We start from the raw sequence: 26,833 nt of genomic DNA on the forward strand, positions 1-26,833 counted from the left end.
TTCAGAGGCTTTTTAGGCTGTTTTCTGTTTTCGGCCAACTGGCAACCTGTGATGTCGAAATACTATTGGATAAACTGGCAGCACATGGTTTCGCACAGACCAAAACAAAGACAGACATTTCGACACGGAACGCACATTTCAAAGTAGAATATCTGGCAAAATAATACTTTAATTAGAGACCAAATGCAAAGACAAAACATTTTCAATTCACATTGTCATCAGTGTCATAACAGCACACCTGTATATTGAATACAAAAATAATATATACATATGTGATTCACTGACCGTATGTAAACATTTAGTCTCTAAAAATGTTTTAAGGAATACAATCTGCATTTTCATTGCATCTGTTGTACAAAAAAACGGCATGCACAAGAAATTGCATCTAGTGAAGTCAAATTTAATAATTTTATTTTTTTTTTTACATGTAATTTGAATATAACACCCTGTCCTTTTATTTTTCAGCATACATCTGTCGATGGCTATGCGGACACACCAGCACCCCCCACAAAATCAGCGAGTCGACAGAGTCTCCCACGCTGTCGGAACTCTGTGGCGTCCATCACGGACGAACAGCCTCACATTGGGAACTATAGACTGCTCAAAACCATCGGCAAAGGGAACTTTGCTAAAGTCAAACTTGCCCGCCATGTTTTAACAGGAAGAGAGGTGAGCGGATACTTTTTTAAAGGGGACCTATTATGCGGAATTCACTTATACATAGTGTTAGAACACTGATGTGTGTTGTTTACAGTGTGTGTAAACAACCAGCCTATAATGGTAAAAATCCACCCACTCCTTTTTTATAATCCCCATAAATCAGAAGCAGTGTCTGAAAATACGCTGTTCCAGATATCCCCCTACTGTGACATCACAAGCACCGTCCATGACTTGTGACGATCTGCCCTATTAGCATAGATCCCGCCCACATAGTCAACAGCACTTATTTTTATAATGCCTGCGCTACATAAACATTACATATGTTCTGTTTTTGGATGTACCAATAAACATAAAAGTCTCCATAGACTCCTGGAATCTGAGCCACTGAGGACACAGTGGATTATTTCATTTATGAACGAAATGTTCCGAAGAAGTTAGGTAAAGTCTTATATGTTTGTGCAAATCTTTATACGCCAGACTGCTGCGCAAACGAGGGTCAGTTCAACACTGGATTTGCATAACCAACCTGGTCTCATGACGAAAACGTACCCGTGGGCACGTTTTCGCGAGTCACGAAATGCGTACCAATGAGTACATATTGCTGCAGTTTCGATGCAAAATGTCCACTGAGTGGCGCTAAAAGCGTGTTCCTTTTTTTTATTTTTGGCCGGAGCAGATAATAGAGTGAATGCGGTACGTTTTTATGACGTTGCTTTTTATACGAATCGCCGCGGTTCTCGATTTGACATTTGTGCTCCGTTGCGTTTTAAAATAACTTCCCACCGACGCTATGCCTAAACCTACCCGATACTGTTAACAAAAGCAAACGTGACGTAAAACGAGTCTTTGCGAATCCATAATCCAGCCCTGGCCGTCATCGAAACCGTGTGTGAAAACAAGCAAAAGCTCTTATTGATGTTTTACCGGCCTCTAGCGTTCGTTTCTGTTGGAAACTGCAGCGAGACGTACTCGTCGGTACGTAATTTTGTGTCTCGCGAAAACGTGCCCACTGGTACGTCTCTCCTATGAGACCAGGTTGTGCACAACAGTTGATTCTGAAAGATACCAACATCCTACTACAGATACCTCATGAGCAGCTGTACAACAATTTATAGATGATCATGACGGAACATGCTAATCAATAAGTTGAATACAGTTAACTCCACAAGTTCATAAATTCATCAACTAACCATTCATAAATGGCCTGTTGCATTCTGAAAGTTGTAACCTTTTCTGAGTCTCTCCAATTGTGACGACTGGTTCGAAAACCGGCTGAACACCGCTACTGATAATTTCTGACATTTTTGCTACGTGAGATTCTTCAGTTTTGTTGTTGCCGGAGTATCACAAGCAATTGTACTGTGCATGTGTCGAACTCGTCCTTCTGTGCTAATCCGCCCTTGAGTATACTTTGAAAGCTGTGCGGACATGACTGTGCGGAGCGGAATGCGGAAAATGCATAGTTCAGCTCCGACCCTGGTCAAACATATCTGAACAGCTAATTAAGATTTTTAGGAGCTCTTGGTAATTACAGACAGGTGTGTTTGATCAGGGCACCTCTGTAATAGACCAATTTGGAGAAAAACACATTGAAACTCAACAGTCTCTATGAACAGATGTACAGTCAAGAACGAGGAAATTGGTGCGAAAGAAACAGACTGTGAATTTCCATACAAGGCAAACGAGTATCAATTATTTCACAAAAATAACTCCAAAAACAAATCACATTATACAGTTATCCTGTTTAACTCTTGACCCACTGTAAACCTGCCCTCAGTTCTCCCTCATTCAGGGAAGCTGAAGAGATTCTTTTGAGTTCTAAAATAAGGACACTCACCTAGCGCTCGAAAAGACATGCATTATTTAACAGCCTGCACGTCACAACTCACTTTCAGGGCCAACAGAGACTCCAAATTATGTAAGATATGGAGCCGTTTTGCTCTGATGCTCAGAGAAAGGATGATGACATGGCTTTTAGATATTCAGATATATAGGTTATCATATAAGAATCTTCTATAAATATAAACATTTCACAGTAACACAGTATTTGTCTTTCAGGTAGCAGTGAAGATCATCGATAAAACACAGCTGAACCCCACAAGTCTACAAAAGGTGAGACCTCAGTGTTTTGAGACTTAATTGTCAAGGAAGAAATGCCTATCCTAGACATTGTTAGCACATTGTTATCATGTTTTATCTTGTTGCCAGTATGTTTTAACATGTTCCTTGGCATTGTTAGCATGTTATTACAATGGTCTATCATGTTTCAAGTTCATAAAAGAGAGTCTGCAGCAGAGAAATCATCAATATTAGTGTCCATTGAACATTTAAATGGAATGTTTCTGTCCTTTGTCTCATTGCAAAACATCTCAGCTGGTGATTTCCAAAACCGTCATGAAATGATGATAGCCAGCTCACTCAGAGGTGTTATTTGCAGCCAGTCTTGACTTAATGGACTAATGTGAAAGACAGCATTAAATGGCTTGTGAAGCATAGATTTCTTTTCTTCGTTGATGCATTTTTATCTGAGTGGGTTATATCAAAGAGATTGCCCTTTTATCACAGAACCATGCTATTTCAGAAACATACTATAATTACACATTTATAACAGTTATCTACAATAAAAGAGTAAAAATCTTGAGGCTTGAATTAGCAACACAATTTTGTTTGTAGCTTTTAAAGCTGCACTGTGGGATTTCTGTGCCAATAGTGGCAACTGAAGCAGTGGTTCTAAACAAGGGGGCCTTAATGTATCTTGAAATAATTTAAAATAAATTAAGACAATCAACAGACTTTTTATTTTATTGACCCCTTCGACAACTGTAGAAGAAGAACCAGAATTCCCACAGTCTTGGATAAGTCCTGGATATATAAGGAAATTTTAAAGGGGTGGTTGATTATGATTTCTCTTTTTTAACTTAGTAAGTGTGTAACTCTTTTTTTTAAGTTAGTGTGTAATGTTGCTGTTAGAGCATAAACAACATCTGCAAAGTTACGACACTCACTAACCGTTCAGAAATGTCCAGATGCATTCTATAAGTTGTAACATAAGTTGTAAAAAAACTGAGTGTTTGACTCCAGTTTGAACAATGTAAGGCTGAACACTGTTACTGACAATTGTCATTTTGGCTGCGTGAGATTCTCCTGCTTTGTTGTTGTTGAGCAACCGAAGCATGAGCTGTTAAAGCTCCGCCCTTTTCTGGAAAGAGGGCTGGGAACAGCAGCTTATTTGCATTTAAAGGGGCACACACAAAATCGGCGTGTTTTGCTCTCACCCAAATAGGGGCAAATTTAACAAGATATAATAAATTATCTGGGATATTTTGAGCTGAAACATCACAGACATATTCCGGGAACACCAGGGACTTATATTACATCTTGTAAAAGGGACATAATAGGTCCACTTTAAAAGTGTGATTTCTAAGCTTAAAAAAGTCATGGAAATTAATAAAATGTTAAAACGCCATATTTATTTGAGTAAAAAAAATATGTTTTTAAATCTTTCTCCTTAAAGGTGCTAAAGAGGATGTTTTGTTTTATACATTTTTGCAATATTACTTGAAGCTGTCTTTACTAACTGATAAAAAACTATTTATTAGGTGCACTGAAAGTAATAATATTAATATACATCATCTGTGCATGAGGTAGGGCCTTAAAAACATCAGCTCTCTGGCTTGTCAATCACTGCCGTGACGTTCCTTGTGAGAGACGAGTGCGGCTGCGCGCTCCAGTAACTTTCCACACTCCACAGGCGCCGCATGCAATGTTTTTGTCCAGAGACAGGAGTAACAACTGCAGATTATGAGTTATCTGCGGTGAGTCCGACATAATGAATCCAAAAAAACACGACACCACGAATGCCGGTGGTAAACACTTGTGTTCCAATACAAGTGTTTACGAGTTTTGGGAGGCGTTCCTTTGCTGTTCTTACACATGCGCTCATTTCAAAAACTCAGTTACAGTCTTTGGATTCTCAGTCGACGAAAAAATCCTCTATCGCCTTTACTCCTTATCCAGTAAATTATGATCAGCTGGAAAAACTCAACAACTTGGAGTGAACAATGTTGAGAACCGCTGACCTAATGGATTTGCGAAAATAATACTTTGCGGAAAAACAAAAATACTTACCTGTTTCCTAAAAATTCCCCTCATCTTCCATTGTTCAGTCAGAGCAATTGAGGGTTTTGAAATTCCATGTGAGTCTTAAATGAAGTCCCTAAGGATTTCGGAGATGTGGTCTTAAATGAGACAACGATCTAGGATCGGATGGTCACAAACGGCAAAATTACTTCCGTTAAGTGACCTTCGCCTGTGCACTTCACTAACATCCTCTGATGAAGGACCGTTCATGAAGGGATTGTATTGATCACTTTCATTCGGAGCAACCCTCTGGATAGATTCTGCTTCCTCCAAGGCCTTCAAGGACATCAGAATGATGTTTGGAATTTGCTTTTAATGCTTTAAGACCTTGTTAAATTATTTGGTTTTATTAGAAAACTGCATTTTATTAATGTTCCAGTAGCTCAACTGGTAAACCTTGACAGAAAACGCATTCATTTAACTGATAAAATGAATCTACTGTACATTGGTTTGGATCAAAGTGTTTTCCAAATTAATGTATGTGAAGTTTTATTTCTGTACATTTAATTATCTCATTTGAATATTTTAATGAGGCCGTTTCTCCTTTTTTTTGATTGATGTGCGCATTAGCATTGCTTGAACAGATGGACAGTGAAACCTACACTGATCGCTCTTGCCTCACGTTTCGACAGCAAGATTAATGACCGCATGGTGAGGTTTACACACACACAATGTAAGAGTTTGTCTGTAAATACGGTTGTCTCACCCCCTCCCCCAACAGCGCTCATCCAGTTACTTTTTTTTAATATTGTTAAACACCTGAGGTGTGAATTCTCTTCCTGTACCTTTATTCACCCAGTATTCAACATTGAAAATAACAGCTGTAATCGGCATGCTGGTTCTGCTTGAATGTGACCCAACACAATCAGCCTTCCACAACCTCTTTGTCATCTTACTTTCATGAAACTGCGTGCCCATCTTCTCTCATCCAACGTTTGCTGGTTTCTTGAATTGATGCTCATTTATCCGCTATTTTGAAACATTTGTAGGCTGAGTCTGATGCTTTAGAAGAGTCCTTAAAGCTGCTCTTTTGAGCGAATTTGTGTGACCAGTCGAACCCGATGGAAAATATGAATGGGGAAATCTTTTGCAAAAATTCCCAATTCTGTGAATTTGTGGATGAAATCCTGTCATTTCAATAGGAATCCACACAACAACGGTAAATGTGCCCTGCATCTTTAGTGTAAACTAATCTAGGGCTGGACTATTATGACAGAAATCATAGTTGTGTAATATTTCCCTTTAGGTTTATTATTAGAGTAGAGTGTTTCATAATGCCCCTTGCCCTTCAGAGCACTTACTTTAAGACCATAGCGATGCTCACTTTACAACATAATTTGTCATGAGCGAGTTTGTTCAATCTCTGTGAGTGACGGAAAACTAACATGTCCCCCCTGCTGTGATGACGTCTGTATAAATCAGGGGGATTGAGATGCACAACAGCATGCAAAAACATTAATTTCATTGTAGGACCCACTACAGGAAATGACACACTTGTCAGTGTCAGAGTGGAATGTTGCTGTGGCTGTTTTTAGAAATATCATTGTAAAAATAGAAGCTTGGGCTCCTCTGCTGATTATTTACCAGAGCAGACTGCCAAGAAGAATCACGCTTTCTCTTTTTTCCACTCAATTTCCCTTCTTCTCCTTTGCCTCCAACTTTTCAAAGGACAGGGAGAACACATTCATCGTGACAGACAGAGATCAGAGGTCACATGAAAAGACACATTTCTGCTGTGCTAATGAGATCTCTCGCAAACTTCATGATATATGGCTCATCAGAATAATTAGCTTGTTTTATTAATCTCATTATATTATATAACTTTAAATGCTTTATTAATTACATGATTGCTTCCATAATCAAAATCCATATTTAAACAAAAAATAAAAATATTGTGAAAGATTGTGAACATTTTTTTGTTTATGTATTTGCATACAATTCGCATTATGGAAATTAGTCAGAGGCACTTTCCATTAATATGGTTTGCAAAAGGCCTTGAAAAAAATTAAATTTTTATTTTATTTTATTTTTTCAACAAATCCTTCAAAAATGCTCATTGTCATAATCTAAAAATTACATTAAAGGTGCCCTCGAATGAAAATTTGAATTTATCTTGGCATAATCAAATAACAAGAGTTCAATACATGGAAATGACATACAGTGAGTCTCAAACTCCATTGTTTCCTTCTTATATAAATCTCATTTGTTTAAAAGACTTCCGACGAACAGGCGAATCTCAACATAACACTGACTGTTACGTAACAGTCGGGGTGTACGCCCCCAATATTTGTATATGCCAGCCAATGTTCCCAACATTATGAAAGGCATTAGACAAGGGCAGCCAGTATTAACATCTGGAGCAGCACAGGTGAATCAACAGACGTTATGCAAGTAAGCAATCAAGAACAATTGCGAAAAATTTTCTTTCTAAATGTTTTGTTAGCATGTTGCTAATGTACTGTTAAATGTGGTTAAAGTTACCATCGTTTAGTACTGTATTCACAGAGACAAGAGAGATTTTTAAACACTTGCAGACTGTATAATGCATAAACACAACTTCATTCTTTATAAATCTCTCCAACAGTGTAGCATTAGCCGTTAGCCACGGATCAGAGCCTCAAATTCATTCAGAATCAAATGTAAACAATATAACAGTATACAATAATACATAATCCGATGCATGCATGCCGCATGCATGACGAACACTTTGTAAAGATCCATTTGAGGGTTATATTAGCTGTGTAAACTTTGTTTAGGCACTGTTCAAGGCAAGCACGAGCTCCGTGGGCGTGGAGCATGAGAGTTAAAGGGCCAGTAGCCCTGAATCGGCTCATTTATAATGATGCCCCAAAATAAGCAGTTAAAAAAATTAATACAAAAAAATCTATGGGGTATTTTGAGCTGAAACTTCACAGACACATTCAGGGGACACCTTAGACTTATATTACATCTTTTTAAAAAATGTTCTAGGGCACCTTTTAAATGTTTTACATTACAGTTTCCAGTTGTTAACATAAATTAGAAATGACTGGGAACAATTTGAAATCCTTATTTGTATTATTTGTTATTTTATAGCAATCAAGAAAGAAAGAAAAAATGTATCTATTTTTTTAAACAAATTTATCAATAAACAAATGATGAATAGTATTGATAATTTAGCTTGATGAATGCAATTGACATTACAGTTAAGATAAAAATTGAGAAAATAAGGTTTAAGGTCATTTTCTTGACTTCCTGCTGTGCTGCAGAAAAAGGTCCAAAAGTTTTATGTTAGAAAATAGTTATTTACATTTATAATAGTTTTCACTTCAAAAAACACGGAATTTGGAAAGCAAATAGTACATATTGACAAATGACAAATACATTATTAAAAATATCTCTTGTCAAAACCTTTTAATAATTATAGAGGTTGACTTTTAAATGAATTTATATTTATTAAGATAAAGTATTTGCTGGGTCATTTGAGTCTAAATGTTGTTGTTCCCAACAAATTTCCCTCTCGTTTGTTGTTTGTTTTTTTTTATGCTAATTTTGTGGTTTTGCATGTGCGGTGTAATTCTAGAGTCTTTGTATGGTTGTAACACTGAGATGTTTTCTAGAGTGACATTCCCAAATAGATCTATTTGTGATCCAAAAAAATGCCATGTTCCTGAGGAGACACACCACAGAACAAAGACATTCCTGGATGGCTTTGTGGTGAGATCAATTGATCCATCGGTCTGTATTGTTGGCTCCTTCAGGGCTGTTACTGTCAATCCAGTGCTGGATGATTTCAGAAGTTTGCTAATTACTAGTTAAGTTTCCATCCACCTATTTTTATGCACATTTAGGTGCACATAAAATCTAAAAATGTGCATTAGAAACTTCTGAGGAAACATTTTTTTATCCTATAAGAAGACATGCACATAAACTATGATGTAAACTTATTTACCGAATAAATCCCTCGATGCTCAACAGAAAACTCGTGTGACTTTGCCTCAGAAAGGATGTGATTGGATAATTGGGCTAACCAGTGGAATAGTTTCATTGTACAGCTTCTCAAATGTTGGTTTGGTAGTTCTGAAAAGCCTGATTTGGTTTCATACCAGAAGCGTCTCCCACTATTGTACTGTTAAATGTGGTTAAAAGTTACCATCGTTTCTTACTGTATTCACGGAGGTAAGAGTCATGTCATTTTTTTCATGCAGTCTGTATAATTCATAAACACAACTTCATTCTTTATAAATCTCTCCAACAGTGTGTAATGTTAGCTTTAGCCACGGAGCACTATCAAACTCATTCAGAATCAAATGTAAACATCCAAATAAATACTATACTTACATGATCTGATATGCATGACGAACACTTTGTAAAGATCCATTTTGAGGGTTATATTAGCTGTGTGAACTTTGTGTATGCAATGTATTATAGAGTTGTGAGCTTGGGGGCGGAGAGCGCAAGCAATTAAAGGGGACACGCACAGAAACGGCGCATTTCTAATGATGCCCCAAAATAGGCAGTTAAAAAATGTAATAATAAAAAATCTATGGGCTATTTTGAGCTGAAACTTGACAGACACATTCAGGGGACACCTTAGACTTATATTACATGTTGTGAAAAAGGGTTCTAGGGCACCTTTAAGTAATGTGAACAAGGATGGTTTGAGTGAAACTAACAACAGTGAAAGTTAATTTTTTTTAATGATGTGAGCAAGGTTATTGTAAGAAAAATAATCATGAGAAATTACAGAAATTTCAGTGACTTCAAACATTGGAGTAATAGCTTAATAATAATAATAATAATAATAATAATCTGTTACTTGCAATCCTGTTACATATTTAGGTTTTTATTTTAGTGTTTGTTTTTTATTATTATTTAATTTATTTGTATTGCTTAATTGTATTGATTTGTGAATGTCTTACAAGAAAAATAACAAAATCAAGTAAAATTATTTAGAATGTTTTTAAATGCTTAACAGGGCTGGAAAAAAATAAAAAATATATAAAAAAATTTAAATTGGTCATATATTCACTTTGCTTGTCCGAGGCAACATTTTCTGAAGCATCTTCTTTCACTGACACAAAAATCCCACTTTTACTGTATTATTATTCACTATCAAGTATATATAGAAAGTTTTTATAATATGTTTAGTCTGTATTTTGTTGAACTGTTCCACAGATTAATCTGTCACATCACATCTATCTCCTGTCCTATTCCGATCACGTGCACAGTTTTGTCTATCTGACAACATGCTGCAGGGCTGGACATGCTCGTTCATTCATGCGGCACTCATTCACAGAAAACGGCCTCCTGTTGTTTTTACTATATAAAGAGAATCTGTGAGGAGCCCCTGAAAGAGTGCCTGTCTTCAAGAGTGTTTTTGTGTGTACGGCAGCTTTTTACAATGAGAAAAGAAGCATAAAGTGACACTGAGGGAAGAAACAGGGAGTAGTGTTTAGGATCCATCCTGTATTTTACCCTTCAGGCTGCAGTGCTGCTAGTTTTTGTCATTGTCTCGCATAGACTTTTGACTGTTGGCTGTGGATTATTCTGGCCAAGAGCAGCCCACTTAGACAGGAAGAGACTCTGACTGATATGTAAAGCAACCAACCACGGTTTGTTTTTTGTATGCAATGTTTACAGCTGAGTAAATATGAAAACAGATATTTCCATGAAAGAAGATGTGCTCATGAGTGTTTGATTTAATAAAAAAAATTCAATCAAATGTATTTTTGAATCAATGCCATGAACCATGAACCTTGCAAACTTTGGTTAAGTAACAGTTCTTCCTCTGAAGTGCTCATTCATTGTAGCATCCTGGCACCTTTAAATTCAACTTTATTTCTTGTTCAACTTTATTGCTTGTTGTTTTTAGGGCCTCTGGGGGTACTTAAAAAGTCTTAAAATCAGTTTTATCAAATTTAAGGCCATAAAAAGTCTTAAATATCTTAAATGGTGTAAGAGTTCTTGGAAAGAGTTCACTATGGTTTAATGAAATAAATGTGAGCGCTGCATGTTTGAGTGTAAAAACATGGAGTAAAAAATAATCATATATATTTTAAATAAATATAAATGTAATCATTTACAATTTTGACTCATCTCTTTCTTTAAAAAAATGGTTTAAAGCCTGAGATATGAGGTTTATCATTTTATAAAACATAGTTTTAGTCCAAATATGTTTTTGAACTGTAAAGTTGTTTTAAAATTGTAAATTTTTATAGTCATTTTATGGTTTAATTGCCATTATACGATTGTATTTGTGCGGGTCTTAAAAAGCACATTTCACTTTAAAACCCCTGGTTTTAAGAAAGTTTTTGTCGTGTTGGCCGTTTTTTCAATGGTGGAAAATAAGGAAGTATTTTACTATGTTATCAGAGGATTTTTATTTGGTGAAACTTTCACTTCACTTCATTCCAAAGCACAATATACTTTTTACTCCACTACATTTCATAAAAACATATTGTTCCTTTTAATTTCGAAACAAAGAAATTAACTCCCACACTTTGAGACACGATTCATAAACAAGCAGAATTTTTTTTTAAATTAAAAATGGACTGATTCAATTGCAACTTACTGATTCCGTCATCCGGTCAGAGCGATTCTCCATTTAACAATTCAACAAATTGTTCATGTCTGACTCAACATGAGCCAAAAACAGGGAGATCCTCGAAGCTTGAGTGTGTACGCGACTGATGGTACAAAAAATTAGTTATTAATGCTGAAGTTCAGGTATTATTTATTGGAAAAAATGATATTGGACCATGGCCAAAAATGAAAATTTCAAAGTTAAACTGTAGAATATGCTTGTAAAACTGAATGATAAATATAAAATGTTTCCTCTAATGTTTCTGTCTCTACTTGAACCCACAGCTCTTTCGAGAAGTGAGGATTATGAAGGTCTTAAATCATCCTAATATAGGTAAGACATTATTCTGATATTCACATTAAATTAATGATACTGTACTTTTCTTGTATGTGAAATTCTCTTACGTTTCTTTGATCAAAATCAGGTTATAATTTCAGTCATAATTTGACAACTGTGACTTTTGAAATTTTAAAGGGATAGTTCACCTAAAGATATCAATTCTGTCATCAGATACTCGCCCTCATGTCGTTCCAAACCCATATTGCTTTAGTTGATCTTCGAAACACAAATGAAGATATTTTTAGTGAAATCTGGCGGATTTCTGTCCCTCTATTGAAAGTCTGTTCTCCCAAAACTCTTGTGGTTCAAAACATTCATAAAGAGATCGTAAAATGAATTCATATGAATCGAGCAGTTTAATCTAAATCTTCTGAAGAGAGACAGTCGCTTTATATGATAAACAGATGTAAGTTAGGCTTTTATTCACATATAAACATTGATTAGCGCACATACATAGAGCACATCAAATATGGTAAACAGAAGCTCAAGCATTTTTGTTTGACACATGAAAACATAACTCATTGGTTCATCATATGAAGCGATCATGTCTCTTTAGAAGACTTGGATTAAACTGTTTGATTGATATGGATTCATTTTATTTTCCCTAACAATATCAACACTGGCGTGAGGCCCTAAAATGACTTTCATAACACCTGATCAAGATCATTCAAGCACCTGGGGTCTCATTTATAAAACTGTGCGTAGGATCCCTATTAAAAGTGTACGTACGCGCAAAAGCTAGATTCTGCGCAATGCACAAAAAAAAATCAGATTTATAAAACCATGCGTACGCCAGAACCTGCACACAAATTCCTTTATAAATCCCAGTCAACGGAAGATTGTGCGTACGTGCATCTCCACCCTGTCTCCTCCCCAAAATCACCATATATGGAGCTTACGACGCCTAGTTTTACTATGCATAACCTCATCTGCATATAATTTCCATACACGTTCCCAACCACGTGACACCATGGTTAACACCGTCAAAGGTACAAGACATTGGAAAATATTAGATATGGACTATAAATGCCATTTGTGCCACACATTATATTGATAAAGATCATTCAATATCCTCGTTATGTTTTAGAATAAATATATCAAAATATCCATAAAAACAAAATTGTATAAAATACTTCAGAAGGTTTTAGGATAGAGTTGATTCATTCATTTCCACTGGCCACATAGTATTTTAATAGTTTTAAACAATTCAAATCAAATTTATGCAGTTTTGCTGATGAGGTGAACATATCTTTTAGGAAGTTTATAGGCTATTTTTAGTGGAAACAGATCGGACTACTTATTTATTGCAGTGTAAATACAATTGTCTGACTCGGCGCGTCACTGACAAAGTATTTTGAAAAGAAAACATGCAAATCTTACCGTTTTTCTTAAAATATATCCTTCAAATGGTAACTGTTTGAAGATAAGTGTGCATCACTGATCGTCATTCTCGAAAAAATATTTTGTCATAACATCTGCAGTTTAGTTTAAAGAGGAATTATTGTGCTCCCAGCGCTCCTCGCTGTCATTAAAACAGCGTGTCACTGGAAAGTGATCGAAAGTAGCACATCTACTATCTCAATTCATATCACTTTTGTCTCCAGAATGTGCGTACACATGGCTCAAAGTTCGCTTAAAGGTGCGCACATTCTCCCGTCAAGTTTGTTTTTATAGATCACAACCTTTGCGCGGGAACTGGCGTACGCATGTTTCCAGCCCCGTTTTGTGCGTACGCACGCTTTATAAATGAGACCCCAGGGCTGCAAAGACCTACTAACCAGAAATGTCTTCCTTCATCTCCGTCTTGCTTTAAATCACAGCCCAGTTTCTTTCATGACATAGCACTTTCCCTCTTTTTTCTGATGTTAACTGGATTATTTATATTCCTAATGGAAGGAAATCATGGAAGAGTCATTCAGACAGGCTGCTTTAGCACGATTTGCTCTACGTGGCCCATGTCTGACCAACTCAGCTCTTTTTTGCCTCTCTTGACATCACAAGACTCCGTTTTCACTTCTGTATTGATCACCATGACTGGCTGTTTCAGCTGTTCTCCTGCTGGGACCGCATGCGTGTCAGTGCTGGCTTCTGATTGGCCGAGACTGAGCTGGATTTTAGATTAATCAAACTAAAAGCTGTGATTACCCACCTATCCCTGCCACTTTCCTAATACACACACACAAACAAAATGCATGTTAAGGACTGCATGCAGGAAGCAGTCAGACGCTATTAGAGTCTGTCCACAGGGGCTTGATTGAATTATTGAAGCTCTTCACATACCGTGAAGCATCACTATGAAATGGAAAGAAACTGTGTGACGTCTTGCATGTATTTTAGCATATCTCCATAACAAGCATCCCTGGCGGGTTGTTTCTCCATGCCATAGATGAGTTCCTGAGAGAATTCAAGCAAAGATCTATGGCTAGTTGCATGAACTTAGCCTCTATGTGAAGCCTGTGTCTTAAGAACTAGATAGTAGATAGTCATTAGTTCATTTTAAAATGTTTGAGTTTTCGGCCTAAAATATTTAATCACTCTCTATATCTGTCTCTCTTTCAGTTAAGTTATTTGAAGTCATTGAAACAGAAAAGACACTTTATTTAATAATGGAGTATGCGAGTGGAGGTGAGTTTGATGGACAGGTGAAATAAATATTTAATATGACTCTTAGCGCTCATCATGTCACACACATCTCTGAATGTCTCTGTTTATGTCAGGTGAAGTGTTTGACTACTTAGTTGCTCATGGGAGGATGAAGGAAAAGGAGGCCAGAGCAAAGTTTCGACAGGTGAGACACACATCTCTGTCTCTGTCTGTCTCTCCTCTGTCTCTGTCTTATCAATGATAAAACAATCAATATAAAATATTACAGTTACAAGGTAAGTTTGTTCAAAAAACAGAATTTCTTAATTCTGTAAATATTTGTATGTACAAACTTTACTGATGTGTCAGTTTTTATCATCTTTTCTTACAGTGACAAGGGATTTGTAGTAGGTCTGGCATGCTACCTTAAAATGGTAAAAATAAATATTAAATTTACATTTTTTGATTTGCATAAAAATATAATAAAGAAATAAAATATACTTAGATACATGTAACTATAGTTACTATAAAAGTCAGTATTGGAATAGGTACTAATATATAATGAATAAGTACTAGTATCTAATCTAGTTACAGTCTGAGGGGATATTGCTTACTATCAAAAAATAGTTACTAGCAAAAAAAAAAAGTAAATAAAAAAGTACTTGTAACTTAAAAAATAGTTACTTGTAGAGAAGTATTTAAGGTATATTCAATATTATTTTGATTATATAAAAGTCAAATTATCAAGAAAATCTTAATAAATATTTTTTGGCAGTTTCGTAAAGAATACTCACGAATACAAGAGTGTTATTTAACACATCTCTGATTTTAACTTTTATTTTTCTTGAATTCTTTCAAAATATTGGTTTCAGTGAATCAATGTTTTATTGAATTAAATGTTCACCAAAGTCCCATATTAATTTGACCTACTTTATGATATTTTTGTATCATAAGGCTATTTGGTTAAAAAAAAGAGGATTCCTAAAACATCTATTAAAAAAATAAATATAAACAAAAAAAAAAAACATTTATAGAATATCAGATATATTATTTATCATTAATGGAACCTTAAAAAAAAGAAATAAGCATCTTCCCCATTGTATGGCCTGTAATCAATGTTGATAAATGTTAATACGGTTTAGATGTACTCACTGAACTCATTCACACCCTCTAGTGGTGACGGCGTCAGTACAGCGTTTGTCAGGTTTCCCTCTGATTAGCTGTTCATGTGATAACTGTAAATGAACAGACATTTCAACTTCAGGGTGAGTGTAATTGAACCCCCTGCTGCCGTGAAATAATTAATTGGCCATTTTCAGTCGTGCTCTGCTAATGAAGGCAAATAAAAGCCCGGGGCTGCAGTCACTGCTTTTTATGCTGCAGCACATTTCACTGCAGGAGGTGATTAGTGAGAATATAAGACCCCAGTCTCTCTCTCTCTCTCTCTCTCTCTCTCTCTCTCTCTCTCTCTAACCATCTCTCCATCTCTATATTTGTCTGTCAACTACAGTGACATATTAAAGTTTTTTCACACCTGGCTCGTTTGGAGTGTTTGTTTCAGAACCTGATGCATTTTCTCCCTTAGTTCGGTTCGTTTAGGCATGTATGAGCTTGTGGTTTGCTTGTGGTTAGAAAGCAATCTGACCCAACTGACCAACAAACCAAGCTGTATCTTAAAAAGCCACAATAAACCCATGGAGCTATTGTCTAGCCATCCTGATGGATGGTGAACTCTGGCCAATGAGAGGACAGTTTACCCTCACGTTACTAGTATTTTGGTCCATTTAGAAATGTTGCATTGTGAAAGCGAACCGAACCAAGCAATTCAAATTTCAACATTGTAACAATTTGAATTCCTTTTTCGGAACTAAGCAAATGATCTACAGGTGTGAAAATGGCATGTCCGTCTAGCGCATATGTACAATTTGGAGACTTTCTCGGCATTAATTTGCAGATAAAAAAGCCTGGCTTGTGGAATGACGCATTAATTGGCATGCTAATGTGACTTTGTGTGTGTGTGACTACAGATTGTGTCTGCAGTGCAATATTGCCATCAGAAGAGGATAGTCCACAGGGATCTCAAGGTGAGACTCGCTCAAGGAGGTCACACATACACCGTTTAAGCCTGTGGTGTAGATCTGGTCACCTTTAATGATTTGTGTTTCATTGATTTCTAATATTCGTAAACAATGCTGACCGCTTTGTTTCTCTCTCTGTAAGGCTGAGAACTTGCTGCTAGATGCGGACATGAATATAAAGATTGCTGACTTCGGCTTCAGTAATGAGTTCACCATCGGGAGTAAGTTGGACACGTTCTGTGGCAGTCCGCCGTACGCGGCTCCAGAGCTCTTCCAGGGAAAGAAGTATGATGGGCCAGAGGTGGACGTCTGGAGTCTGGGGGTGATTCTCTACACGCTTGTCAGCGGGTCACTTCCCTTTGACGGACAGAATTTGAAGGTCATTTACTGTTACATTCAAGATCACTTAAAGGTGCTCTAAGCGATCCTGGGCGGAGTAACTTCCTGTTGACGTTCGAAGTGTTGTCAAACAAAACAGAGGCTAGCTAGACCCTCCCTCCTCCTCCTCCTCCCCTCCCCTCCATGCTTCCTGAAACAGTCATGAACGCGCATTTAAAATCATTCTTGTTGGTTATTGGCTGGAGCGTGTTTATTATGATTCGTGGTCCAGGCTGCACCAGTTTGTTTTTATTGCCGTTTTTGGAGCTTGTGGCGACTACAGAGACTGCGTTTTTTTATAGTGTGTTCAGGGGACAGGCAGCTAGCGGATAGTGAGGAGATGTTTGCTGTATGTGACAAAAAAATGTTTGGCCTAAAAACGCGTGACATCGCTTAGAGCACCTTTAAGGCCTGTTCCCTACAAGCACACTGTATGTTGTCTTACTCTGAATGTTGGTCCACACAGGAGCTGCGAGAGAGAGTTTTGCGAGGGAAGTATCGTATACCGTTCTACATGTCCACAGACTGTGAAAATCTTCTGAAGAAACTGTTGGTGCTTAATCCAGGCAAACGTGGAAGTCTAGAGGTGAGACTGCTCTACACACTTCACTCACCCATCTGAGTTTTTGAAAGAAAAAACATCTTTTTTTTCTTCTGTGGAACACAAAAGATGTTTAACAGACTTTTCTCACTGCTCTTTTCTATACACGAAAGCATACTGTGAACAGGGCAACTGTAAACCCAAAAAAGGACAAAAAGCACCATAAAAGTAGTTCATAAGACCTGTACCGTACGCTATATTCCAAGTCTTATGAAGTCATGTGATTGCTCCCCTTCTCTTGTAGCTCTCAAATCTCATTCACACTTGTAAGCATTAAACCTGGCATGTCACAAATTGTCCTTGTCTAGAAATGACCTGAAGTTCAGTTACTCTAGATAGTGTAAACTGATCAGTCTTCTGTATTAATCTGCTATCAATGGCATCGGTAACCAAATGGCGCAAGCAGATCGACCCCCCTGTTGTATCTTCAGTTTGTGAGCTTTCTTGCTCAATATTTAAATATTCTGGTCCAGTTTTTGTGTAAGCCGTTCCTGCAGCAGAATTTCTTGTGACCTTCCACCTCCCCCAGCTCCACCTGTCTAAATCTACTACAGAGGATATTATGTATGCCTATTTGTTCAGCAGCAGCATATATTACATGCTTACAGCATACTGGAAACTAGAATTTGTAACTTTGATGCAATATCTTGAAAAAATTTATATCCAATACAATTTTCTATAAAACAGGGAAACATTGTCACAACATAAAGAAAATTAATAATAATAATAATAAAAAAATTGAACAGTATCTTGCTTCTGACCATAGTAAAAGTATTTTCTCATCAACTGAAACTCTCAACAGTACAACTATACTGTAAAATAAAACAAATGTATGTTTCATAATAGGTATTAATTATTTTACTTTACAGTAGTAAAATTGCAATACTTATGACTTAATTTCTTAGGTTCTTAGTAAAAGCCCAGTGTTACCTATATACGTGTGACCCGTGCTGGCAAAATGAGTCGGAATGCGCATAGGCGGATTACGAGCTACAGGCAAAACAAGTGAAAAATGTCAATTTTAAACGAATTTGAGGTTTTCACAAAAATTAGTTCATTAAGCCCTCATCTAGCAATCCAAATGCTTTAAATAGCAATCAAACATCTAAAAGTATCTTTATTTGTTTGTTTTTTTGAGAGGAGTACCTTTCTTTGCTCGCTTCTGTACAACTGTTGCTTCTCTCAACACAAGTTTGGTATTGTTTTAAAGCACAGAATTCCACTTTGTGAATATTCAAAGCGAATTCGATGGCATAAATCTGAACCAATGAAATGTGACTTTTTAAACTCATGCGGATGTAACCAAAACGCTGACTGACAGATCCAAAGTGCACGCACAAAGACGTTGCGATCCATATACACACATTTACACAGTTACAGTATTTTAAAAAAAAATTCACGCAAACATTATCTGTTATGTCTTAAGTGAATGTTAAGTCTATCGACTTTTGACTATCGACAGGTGTAGTCATTTTTTGTTGTATTCTAACAAATCACATCATTATGAATGTTTGTAATAGAGAATGTAAAAATAACAATAACTCTTTTTTGATAATTGCTCATTGTGACCAGTTTTACGGTTACAACATTAATCGCAAAACCTGCCTTTCTCATTTTTGCTTTTTTGTATATATTTTGGTAAAGGCTGTCTACTGTTCTTTTAGCAGAACAGAATGTGTAGTTTAACGTCTGCTATTCTCACACAGCAAATCATGAAGGACCGCTGGATAAATGTAGGTCATGAGGAAGAGGAACTAAAGCCGTATACAGAACCTGAGCCAGACTTCAGTGACACCAAACGGATAGGTCTGTATCTTCCCTGTCTCTCTCTCCTTATTTCCTACTCATGCATTTGTTTTCATAATGGTCAGAACTTAAAAAAATGTCTGGGTCATCATACACTACATGGCAAAAAGTATGTGCGCTTGTGCAAGAAAAACATTTCCCTTGATGCATTAAGAATAACAAAGAAATTCTGTTGGAATCATCACATCTTTTTTCTCCCTTTTTCAGAACTGATGATCACTATGGGTTTCCCTAAAGATGAAATCACAGAGGCATTAGTAGGGCAGAAATATGACGAGGTCATGGCCACTTATCTTCTGTTGGGCAGGAAACCTCCAGAGGCAAGTCACAAGTGTCATGAACTACGATAACATCAGTCATAATGACAGATCCACTTCATATATCCTGTGCAGTGTGATTTTAGTATCATTAAGATACTATTATAGTTTTTATTGTTATTTTGAAGTAGTTTTAGTTACAAATCTAGTAATAAAATAACTATAATAACCCTGATCCTGTAAATTGGTTTGCTCATTGCAGTTTGAAGGGAGCGATTCACTGTCCACCACAAACCTGTGTCAAAGGTCACGACCCAGCAGCGACCTGAACAACAGCTCTACGCAGTCACCCGCACACTCCAAAGTCCAGCGCAGTATCTCTGCCACGCAGAAACAGCGACGATTCAGCGACCACGGTACAACACATGATCACACACCCAGACTGCGCAGTATAACATCAACATTTCAGATGAATTCTGAATGAAAAATGATTTAGCTCAAAAATTGAGTTATCAGTTATCTAATAATTAATTTGCTGATGTATAAATAAAAATAAATTCAGAAACAGTTGTTAGCTCAATTTAAATGTGAAGTCTACATAAAGAAAGTGGCATGCATAGTTTTAAACATATAGTAATTAATATTTTTATTATGGATTTTCAAACAGTAAAATCAATACATAAAAGTAAAAAAAAAAATTAAAAGGGTTAAATCTATCTGTTAAAATGAAAATCAACCTCTATTACTTCACAAATTAACTAATTATACAACCTTACCCGGTTAGATACAGTACACTCGCATTAAGCGGTATGTACTATATAGCAAATCTCAGCTGCATGATTGTTTATATTGTCTCAAAATGTAAGCTTATAATATCGTCCAGTGAGATATTGAAAGTTGTATATATAGAATATACAACTTTAGCTGCATACATACCGATACTCATGTAAAAGGTTTATAAACTATATAGCAAATCTCAACTGCATGATTGTTTATATCGTTGCAAAATGTAAACTGTATTATTGCACAGTTCTCTATAAAGTTGTATATATATTATAATCCAACATTATGCTCATATCAGAGGTCACGTTAACTGAAAATTTTCCGTCATTGACAGATTTTTTTTAGTAGTAACGGAAAAATCTGAAGGCCCTCCGTCATTCTGACAGATTACGCTGAGGCTGATGTAACTTTTAACTGTAATTCCCATCCCTGTCCAGTTGGTGGTGAGTGTGCTGCAGTGTGGCAGCAGATCGCGAGTTCAGTCTCCAGAATAAAATGAAAACGATGCGTTTGATTTGTTTTTTATAATAATAAAGTTTAGTTATTATACTTACACTTACATGATTAAGTTTCTAATCCAGTTCTTTTTGTTTTAAATGGTGGCTGTCATAAAAACTTGATGGATTCATTCAAACATATATTAAATATTGAAGAACAGTAAAATGAAAAAAAAAAAAAAAAAAAAGTAATACAGTGCATATATTTAGCAAAATACTCCTTTCTAGAGTTATTTTTCTTTCTGACTATCAAGTTTATGGTCAACGAATGGATTTTCTGAGGTATGTTATGTGACATTATTTGCAACACTGATTGAACTGATTAAGACATGATACAGATTTCGGTAAGGTACTGTATCTTTCAACATATTTGTCTGATGTTCACTCATGTTTATTTTATTCTGTAAAGTAGTAAAGAGGAAGGGATGATCACATTCACTCACGATCTGCGACAACTGTTCAAGATAAAAACTGAATATGACGCACAGTCTTTATTCAACTATCTTTTCATAATATAAATAAATGCTTAGCCTAGGCCTATTTGCTTATCCTGTAAGACAATGTGGATGAAAACAGAAGCTATTATTATCATTAAAATAGGCCTATTAAAATTTAAATGACGGGTAATAATTGATTATGACGGATTTTTACAATCCTGTACAATCCTCGACAGTGCGAAAGTATAACGTGACCTCTGGCGCATACATACAGTAAACTCTCGTAAATCGATATACACAGTATCAGTGTTGGGGAAAGTTACTTATAAAAGTTATGTGTTACAATATTGCATTACTTAGTTACTTTTTATAGAAAGTAATGCATAAAGTTACTTTTTCATTACTTTTCTTAATTTGTGCTGAGCTTGCTTGTTTGTTTATTATTAACAAATAAAACAAAAGTTTCTCTTTCACCCCAAAAGTGAAATGAATAAGCCTCAGGCTGAAGGAAATGCAAAGTCAGTCAATAAATGGGAAAATAAAGTAACTCACTTTATTGCGTTACTTGCGTTTATTGAAAAAGTAACTCAGATATTGTGTTGCAAATTTAAAAGTAGGTGTTACTTTGCTAGTTACTTAAAAGTAATCTGATTACTTGGCTCACATTACTTGTAATGTTACCCCCAACACTGTATTGTATTGCAAATCTTATATAGCTTGATTTATTTACTCGCAAGATGTAACTATATTATCACAAAGCTTTTTATATAAAGTTGTATACATGTGTATATTAGGGCTGGGCGATATATCGCATGCGATTGTCACGCGCATTTCGTCAGTAAAGCCGGTTCCCTGGTTGCCCTGATAGCCGTAGTTCACTAATAAGCCACGCAATATCGCGTTCATTATCGAAGGCGATTCATCTGCGATATGAACGCGATACTGCGTGGCTTATTAGTGAACTACGGTTCTGTCTATTAAATGCCGCTCCATTTGAAAGCAGGTGATGGCGATTTAGCGGCAATCAGGGAACCGGCTTTACTGACAAAATGTGCGTGAAAATCGTATGCGATATATCGCCCAGCCCTAGTGTATATATAAGTATACAGTATAGTAGTATGTCCAATTTTATCCGCATGTATACTGTATACTAGCATAGGGCAATATATACTATAGTATAAATGCTTAAATGCTTGTATCGTCACAAATTGTGAACTATATTATCGCCTAGCTTTATGTATCTATAAGGCATGAAGATACTAAGATATTATAAACATTAATATATATTTTTGTGAAAAATGTTATATAAAAACATTAGAGTTGATTTTATAAAAGTTTCCATATTTGAAAAGAACTGAAATTTAATGATAATGGTCTATTTCTCATTTGATTTTGAGCTGACATATTTTCATTTCAAAATAATGCATACTCTGAATACAAGTCTGATTGTTTTGCAGTTGCCCCGTCCATACCTCCGACCGTGTCTTACACCAAACGCTCTCAGGCCAACAGCGTGGAAGGAGAGAAGAAGGAGGAATGGGATGCGTCCCGTAAGATGCCCTCCTCCAGCTCTAAAGGAGACATGGCCACCTCTCCTCTAGTGGCCCAGGAACGCAGGAAGACGTCCACAGCTTCAGGGGTGAGAGGTCACGGGAACCACATCATGTGCCACTGCTGTGGGATTCAATTAAATATGACTAACAATAGTCCACACATTCTCAGTCTATGATTAATTTGTGTTTGTGCTGGTGTGAACAGAATAGCGCTGGTGGAATGACCAGGAGAAATACATACGTATGCGAGCGATCCAGTACAGAGCGGTACTCAGCCATCCCTAACGGCAAAGACAGCAGGTGACCAGATTCAAAGCGCACATTTTCACACGCTCTTCTTCTTAATTTACACTGCAAAGTTTTTAAAACTCAAACTGATGTGAAACTATATTGATATAGACCTCTTCCCAAGATGATTTTTTCAACAAAAATACAGACCAATAAGATTTAAGCTTTTGCAAATGTCTCCTCTGTGTCTTCCTGTCTGGCTCTTGCCTAATTTATGTCTCTTCTCTATCGCTTTCTCGCTTTCTCTCCTTCTCAGTTTGACGGAGATGTCCACCTCTGCGAGTGCTTCTTCCTCTGTGTCTCCCGGAGCGTCCTCCGCAGTGGCGTCCACTCGACCGCGTCATGTGAAGTCCATGTCCGCCTCAGGGCACCCCACCAAGTCTCCGCTGCCACCCATCGAGGATAACACTGAATTCAAGGGGTGAAGACACATGCTTTTTAGTGTTATTTTGGTATCATTGAGATACTATTTTAGTTTTATTAATTCTTTGAATTAAATTTATATTTTATATTTATTATATTTTCATTTCAATTTTAGTTTTAGTAATTTTGTTGTATTTTACATTAAATTAGAAATGTTGCCTTGCTAATTAGATGAAGTAAAGTCTTTTTGTTTTTGTTTCAAGTAATGAAATTTGTTTCCGTTAACTGTAATAACCAGTGTTGGGGTAACGCATTACAAATAAAATGCATTATATAATCAGATTATGATAATGATTATGATATATATAATCAGGTTTTTGATGTAACAAGTAAAGTATTGCATTATTTTATAATTTTACACACTGTTTTACGCACATTATTTTTCAGTGTAATATGCTTAAACCTTTTTAAAACTACTGAATTCGAATTCTGTCTCTTCTTCATAATGTAGTCACTTTAGACATGCACATTCCTGCGTGCGCAGGAACAGACAAAAAGTACAAAAGTAACAAAACACATTACTTTAAACCATCAATAAAAAGACTTGTAGTAGGTAATATAACCCGTAATGCTATAGATATTTTGTATGGCGTACATCACTCAGGAAATATTCTAAGTGGACAGAATATAATAATATTCTTAATGTATTTTTGAAAAGAAAATGATTGTGTATGCTGTAAAGTTTATGTTGTTGAATGTAGCGCTGTGGTAAACAGTTCTTAGTAAAAAAGCTAAAAACACCTGCATGGCCGAAAGAGAATGCAAAAAAATTCTACATAATGAGTCCAGTTTCATTTGTTTGTTTTTTGTTGTTTTTTTAAATCACTGTCTGCCTACAGCTCTAGCTCCAGGGCTCCATCCACGTCTCCGTCAGCTCACAGCATCAGCAGTATGACTCCGGATCGGACCCGTTTTCCACGGGGCACCTCTAGCCGCAGCACCTTCCACGGGGCGCAGCTCAGAGACCGGCGCAGTGCCACATACAACGGCCCCCCCGCGTCACCCACGCTGTCCCACGACACAGGCGCTCTCGCCCAGGCCCGCAGGGGCACCTCGTCCGGCTTCATAAGCAAGCTTACCTCCAAGTTTGCGAGAAGGTCAGTCTCTAGATTTATCACTTAAATCTCTGCACCTCAGTTTCATGTGTGAAGTGACAATTTACATATTTCTGTTGATTGGCCTGTGCTTTTACCAGACATCCAGAAGAGGATATGTTAAGTGCGCATTACATGCTCATTTCCCCTTCATGGTTTAAGATGGGTTAACATTCACCAAATATGAGAAAACATTGACCAAATATGAGAACAACTGGCTTTGATGAGTGAATAAAAATGAGGTACTTGCAAGAAGAACTGCAACATGAGTTGTGGTTCATATTGTTTTTACATTTGCATATTATTTTTTAAAGAAATTGATATTTTGGTTTAGCAAGGATGAATTAAATTGATCAAAAGTGAGAGTAAAGACATTGTTACAAAATATTTTTATTATAAATAAATGCTTTTCTTTCTATTCATTGAAGAATCCTGAACAAAATGGATCATGATTTCTACAAAATATGAAGCAGCACAACTTTTTCAACATTAATAATAATCAGAAAAATGTTTCTACATATTAGAATGATTTCTGAAGGAATGTGACACTGAAGACTGGAGTAATGATGCTGATAATTCAGCTTTGATCACAGGAGTAAATTACATTTTACAGTATATTAACAGAAGAGTTATTTTGTATTGTAATAATATTTCACAATATTACCGTTTTTACTGTATTTTTGATCAAATAAATGCAGCCTTTGTGAACATAAGAGACTTCTTTAAAAAACATAAAGAAATAGTATCGACCCCAAACTTTTATAGTACTGTAGTGTACATCAGTTATAAATGTAACTTTTTTTCTCTCTCTTTTTTTTTTTTTTTTTGCATAGTTAGAAGTATTTTAATACTTTCAATTTCTTTACATCACCTTGCAGTGCCCTTGGAGGTTTTCTGAGGCCCATACTGGGCCCCGGTCCCCTGAATGAGAGCCATTGCTATACAAACAGTGTGTTTACTGCAGGAAATCTTGCTTTAACAGCTAAAGCAGGGCTGGATTAAAAATATTGATTTCTCAATTTTTAATCGGTTCTTATTTTGATCAAATGATATTGAATGTCAAATGTCTTTGAACAAAACTTCACTAAACAATTTGTAGCACCTGCTGTACAGTAATTTCAATAAGATTTGTGCTTTTGTTACTTTTGATATGAAACAAAGTGTCGGTTTTCAAATTAGATTTTAGGTTTACACAATATTCAAACAATAAATACCATTTCGGTGCTCTTTAATGTGGTGTGATGGACCTCTATAGCCATTTCGTGAACCGATCATCTGTTCCTCTCTCCTACTAGTTACAGCACCAAATAAGCATGAATGGACATCAGAAGGAATGTTGAAAGATACAGCACAACTTACTGAAATATATCATGTAATTGCTCAATCAGTGTTTCAACCTCTGAAAGACGTCAATAAAACAGCTTGTAAACGTTGTTTACCTCAGGAACATTTACCTCAGGAAAGCCTTTTGAATGTCAACAAACTCGATAGTTAGCTAGAAAAATGAACTCTAGAGAGTAGCATTTTGCTAAATATATGCACTATATTACATATTACATTTTTACTTAACTTTTTGTCTTCAATAATTAATAAATCACAAGTTTTTATGATAACCACCGTTTAAATGTTTATATTTCAAAAAACGATTTTGGAGTAGAAATATAATTATTTCATTAAAAAGTTATTTTTATTATTATTATAAAAACTGCCATATGTGCAATTTAAATGTTTGTATACAAATTAGTTGTTCATTTTAAGAAGTTAATTTTTTTTCTTTACAAATTTATATGTACTGTAACTGATATATATCCAAAAGAATTGATATAGAATTAAATTGAATCAAAATTGTAATTGAATTGAATCACATGTGAATCAAAATCAAATTGAATTGTGAAATTTGTGTCAATGCCCAGCCCTGCTGCAGTGTGTGTATGGAGGAGAGAGAGCCAGGTGGCCTGACACACACACACACACACACACACGCACACTTGCACACACAGTGCTGAGCATGCATTGACTCTGAGTGTGCTGCAGTCAGTGAAGGACACTGGGTAAAGTGAGCTGGATCTTTTATCAGGCAGCTGGCTGCATTTGAAATCAGATACCATGGGTTAACATCACTCTCAGACCTGCCCCCTATCGTCTGTTTGAGGTTTTGTTTGCTGCAGGAATTACACTCTTCCCCATATCAAGTTTTTTTTTTAAAAATCATAGTGTTACTGTAGATAAATGAGTCTTCCATTATATGTATGGTCATTTTCACTTTCGTTGATTTGTTCTTCAGACTTCAGGGCTGACCCAGTGGTCTTGGTTTTTGGCTTTGGTTTGAACATGTTGTTTGTTTGTTTGTT

The 26,833-nt window shown here is 36.2% G+C and overlaps 1 protein-coding gene across 5 annotated transcripts in view; it reads left to right on the forward strand.

The window, feature by feature from the left end:
- Positions 1-26,833, forward strand: part of mark1 (MAP/microtubule affinity-regulating kinase 1) — a 63,248-nt gene that overhangs the window by 27,872 nt on the left and 8,543 nt on the right. For 3 of the 5 annotated variants that reach the window (XM_067395862.1, XM_067395864.1, XM_067395865.1), the window contains exons 2-16: positions 466-669; positions 2,719-2,772; positions 11,650-11,698; positions 14,264-14,329; positions 14,422-14,492; positions 16,315-16,371; positions 16,508-16,744; positions 17,210-17,329; positions 19,051-19,150; positions 19,358-19,470; positions 19,670-19,823; positions 22,582-22,763; positions 22,883-22,977; positions 23,222-23,386; positions 24,228-24,485. In XM_067395862.1, the coding sequence (XP_067251963.1) occupies positions 466-669; positions 2,719-2,772; positions 11,650-11,698; positions 14,264-14,329; positions 14,422-14,492; positions 16,315-16,371; positions 16,508-16,744; positions 17,210-17,329; positions 19,051-19,150; positions 19,358-19,470; positions 19,670-19,823; positions 22,582-22,763; positions 22,883-22,977; positions 23,222-23,386; positions 24,228-24,485 (1,925 nt within the window). Of the gene's footprint in view, positions 1-465; positions 670-2,718; positions 2,773-11,649; positions 11,699-14,263; positions 14,330-14,421; positions 14,493-16,314; positions 16,372-16,507; positions 16,745-17,209; positions 17,330-19,050; positions 19,151-19,357; positions 19,471-19,669; positions 19,824-22,581; positions 22,764-22,882; positions 22,978-23,221; positions 23,387-24,227; positions 24,486-24,583; positions 26,822-26,833 lie in introns of those variants that run through there. The other 2 variants (XR_010896058.1, XM_067395866.1) reach the window with 2 other exon arrangements.

The sequence above is a fragment of the Chanodichthys erythropterus genome, chromosome 10 (genome assembly GCF_024489055.1).
Source record: "Chanodichthys erythropterus isolate Z2021 chromosome 10, ASM2448905v1, whole genome shotgun sequence".
Taxonomy (NCBI): Eukaryota; Metazoa; Chordata; class Actinopteri; order Cypriniformes; family Xenocyprididae; genus Chanodichthys; species Chanodichthys erythropterus.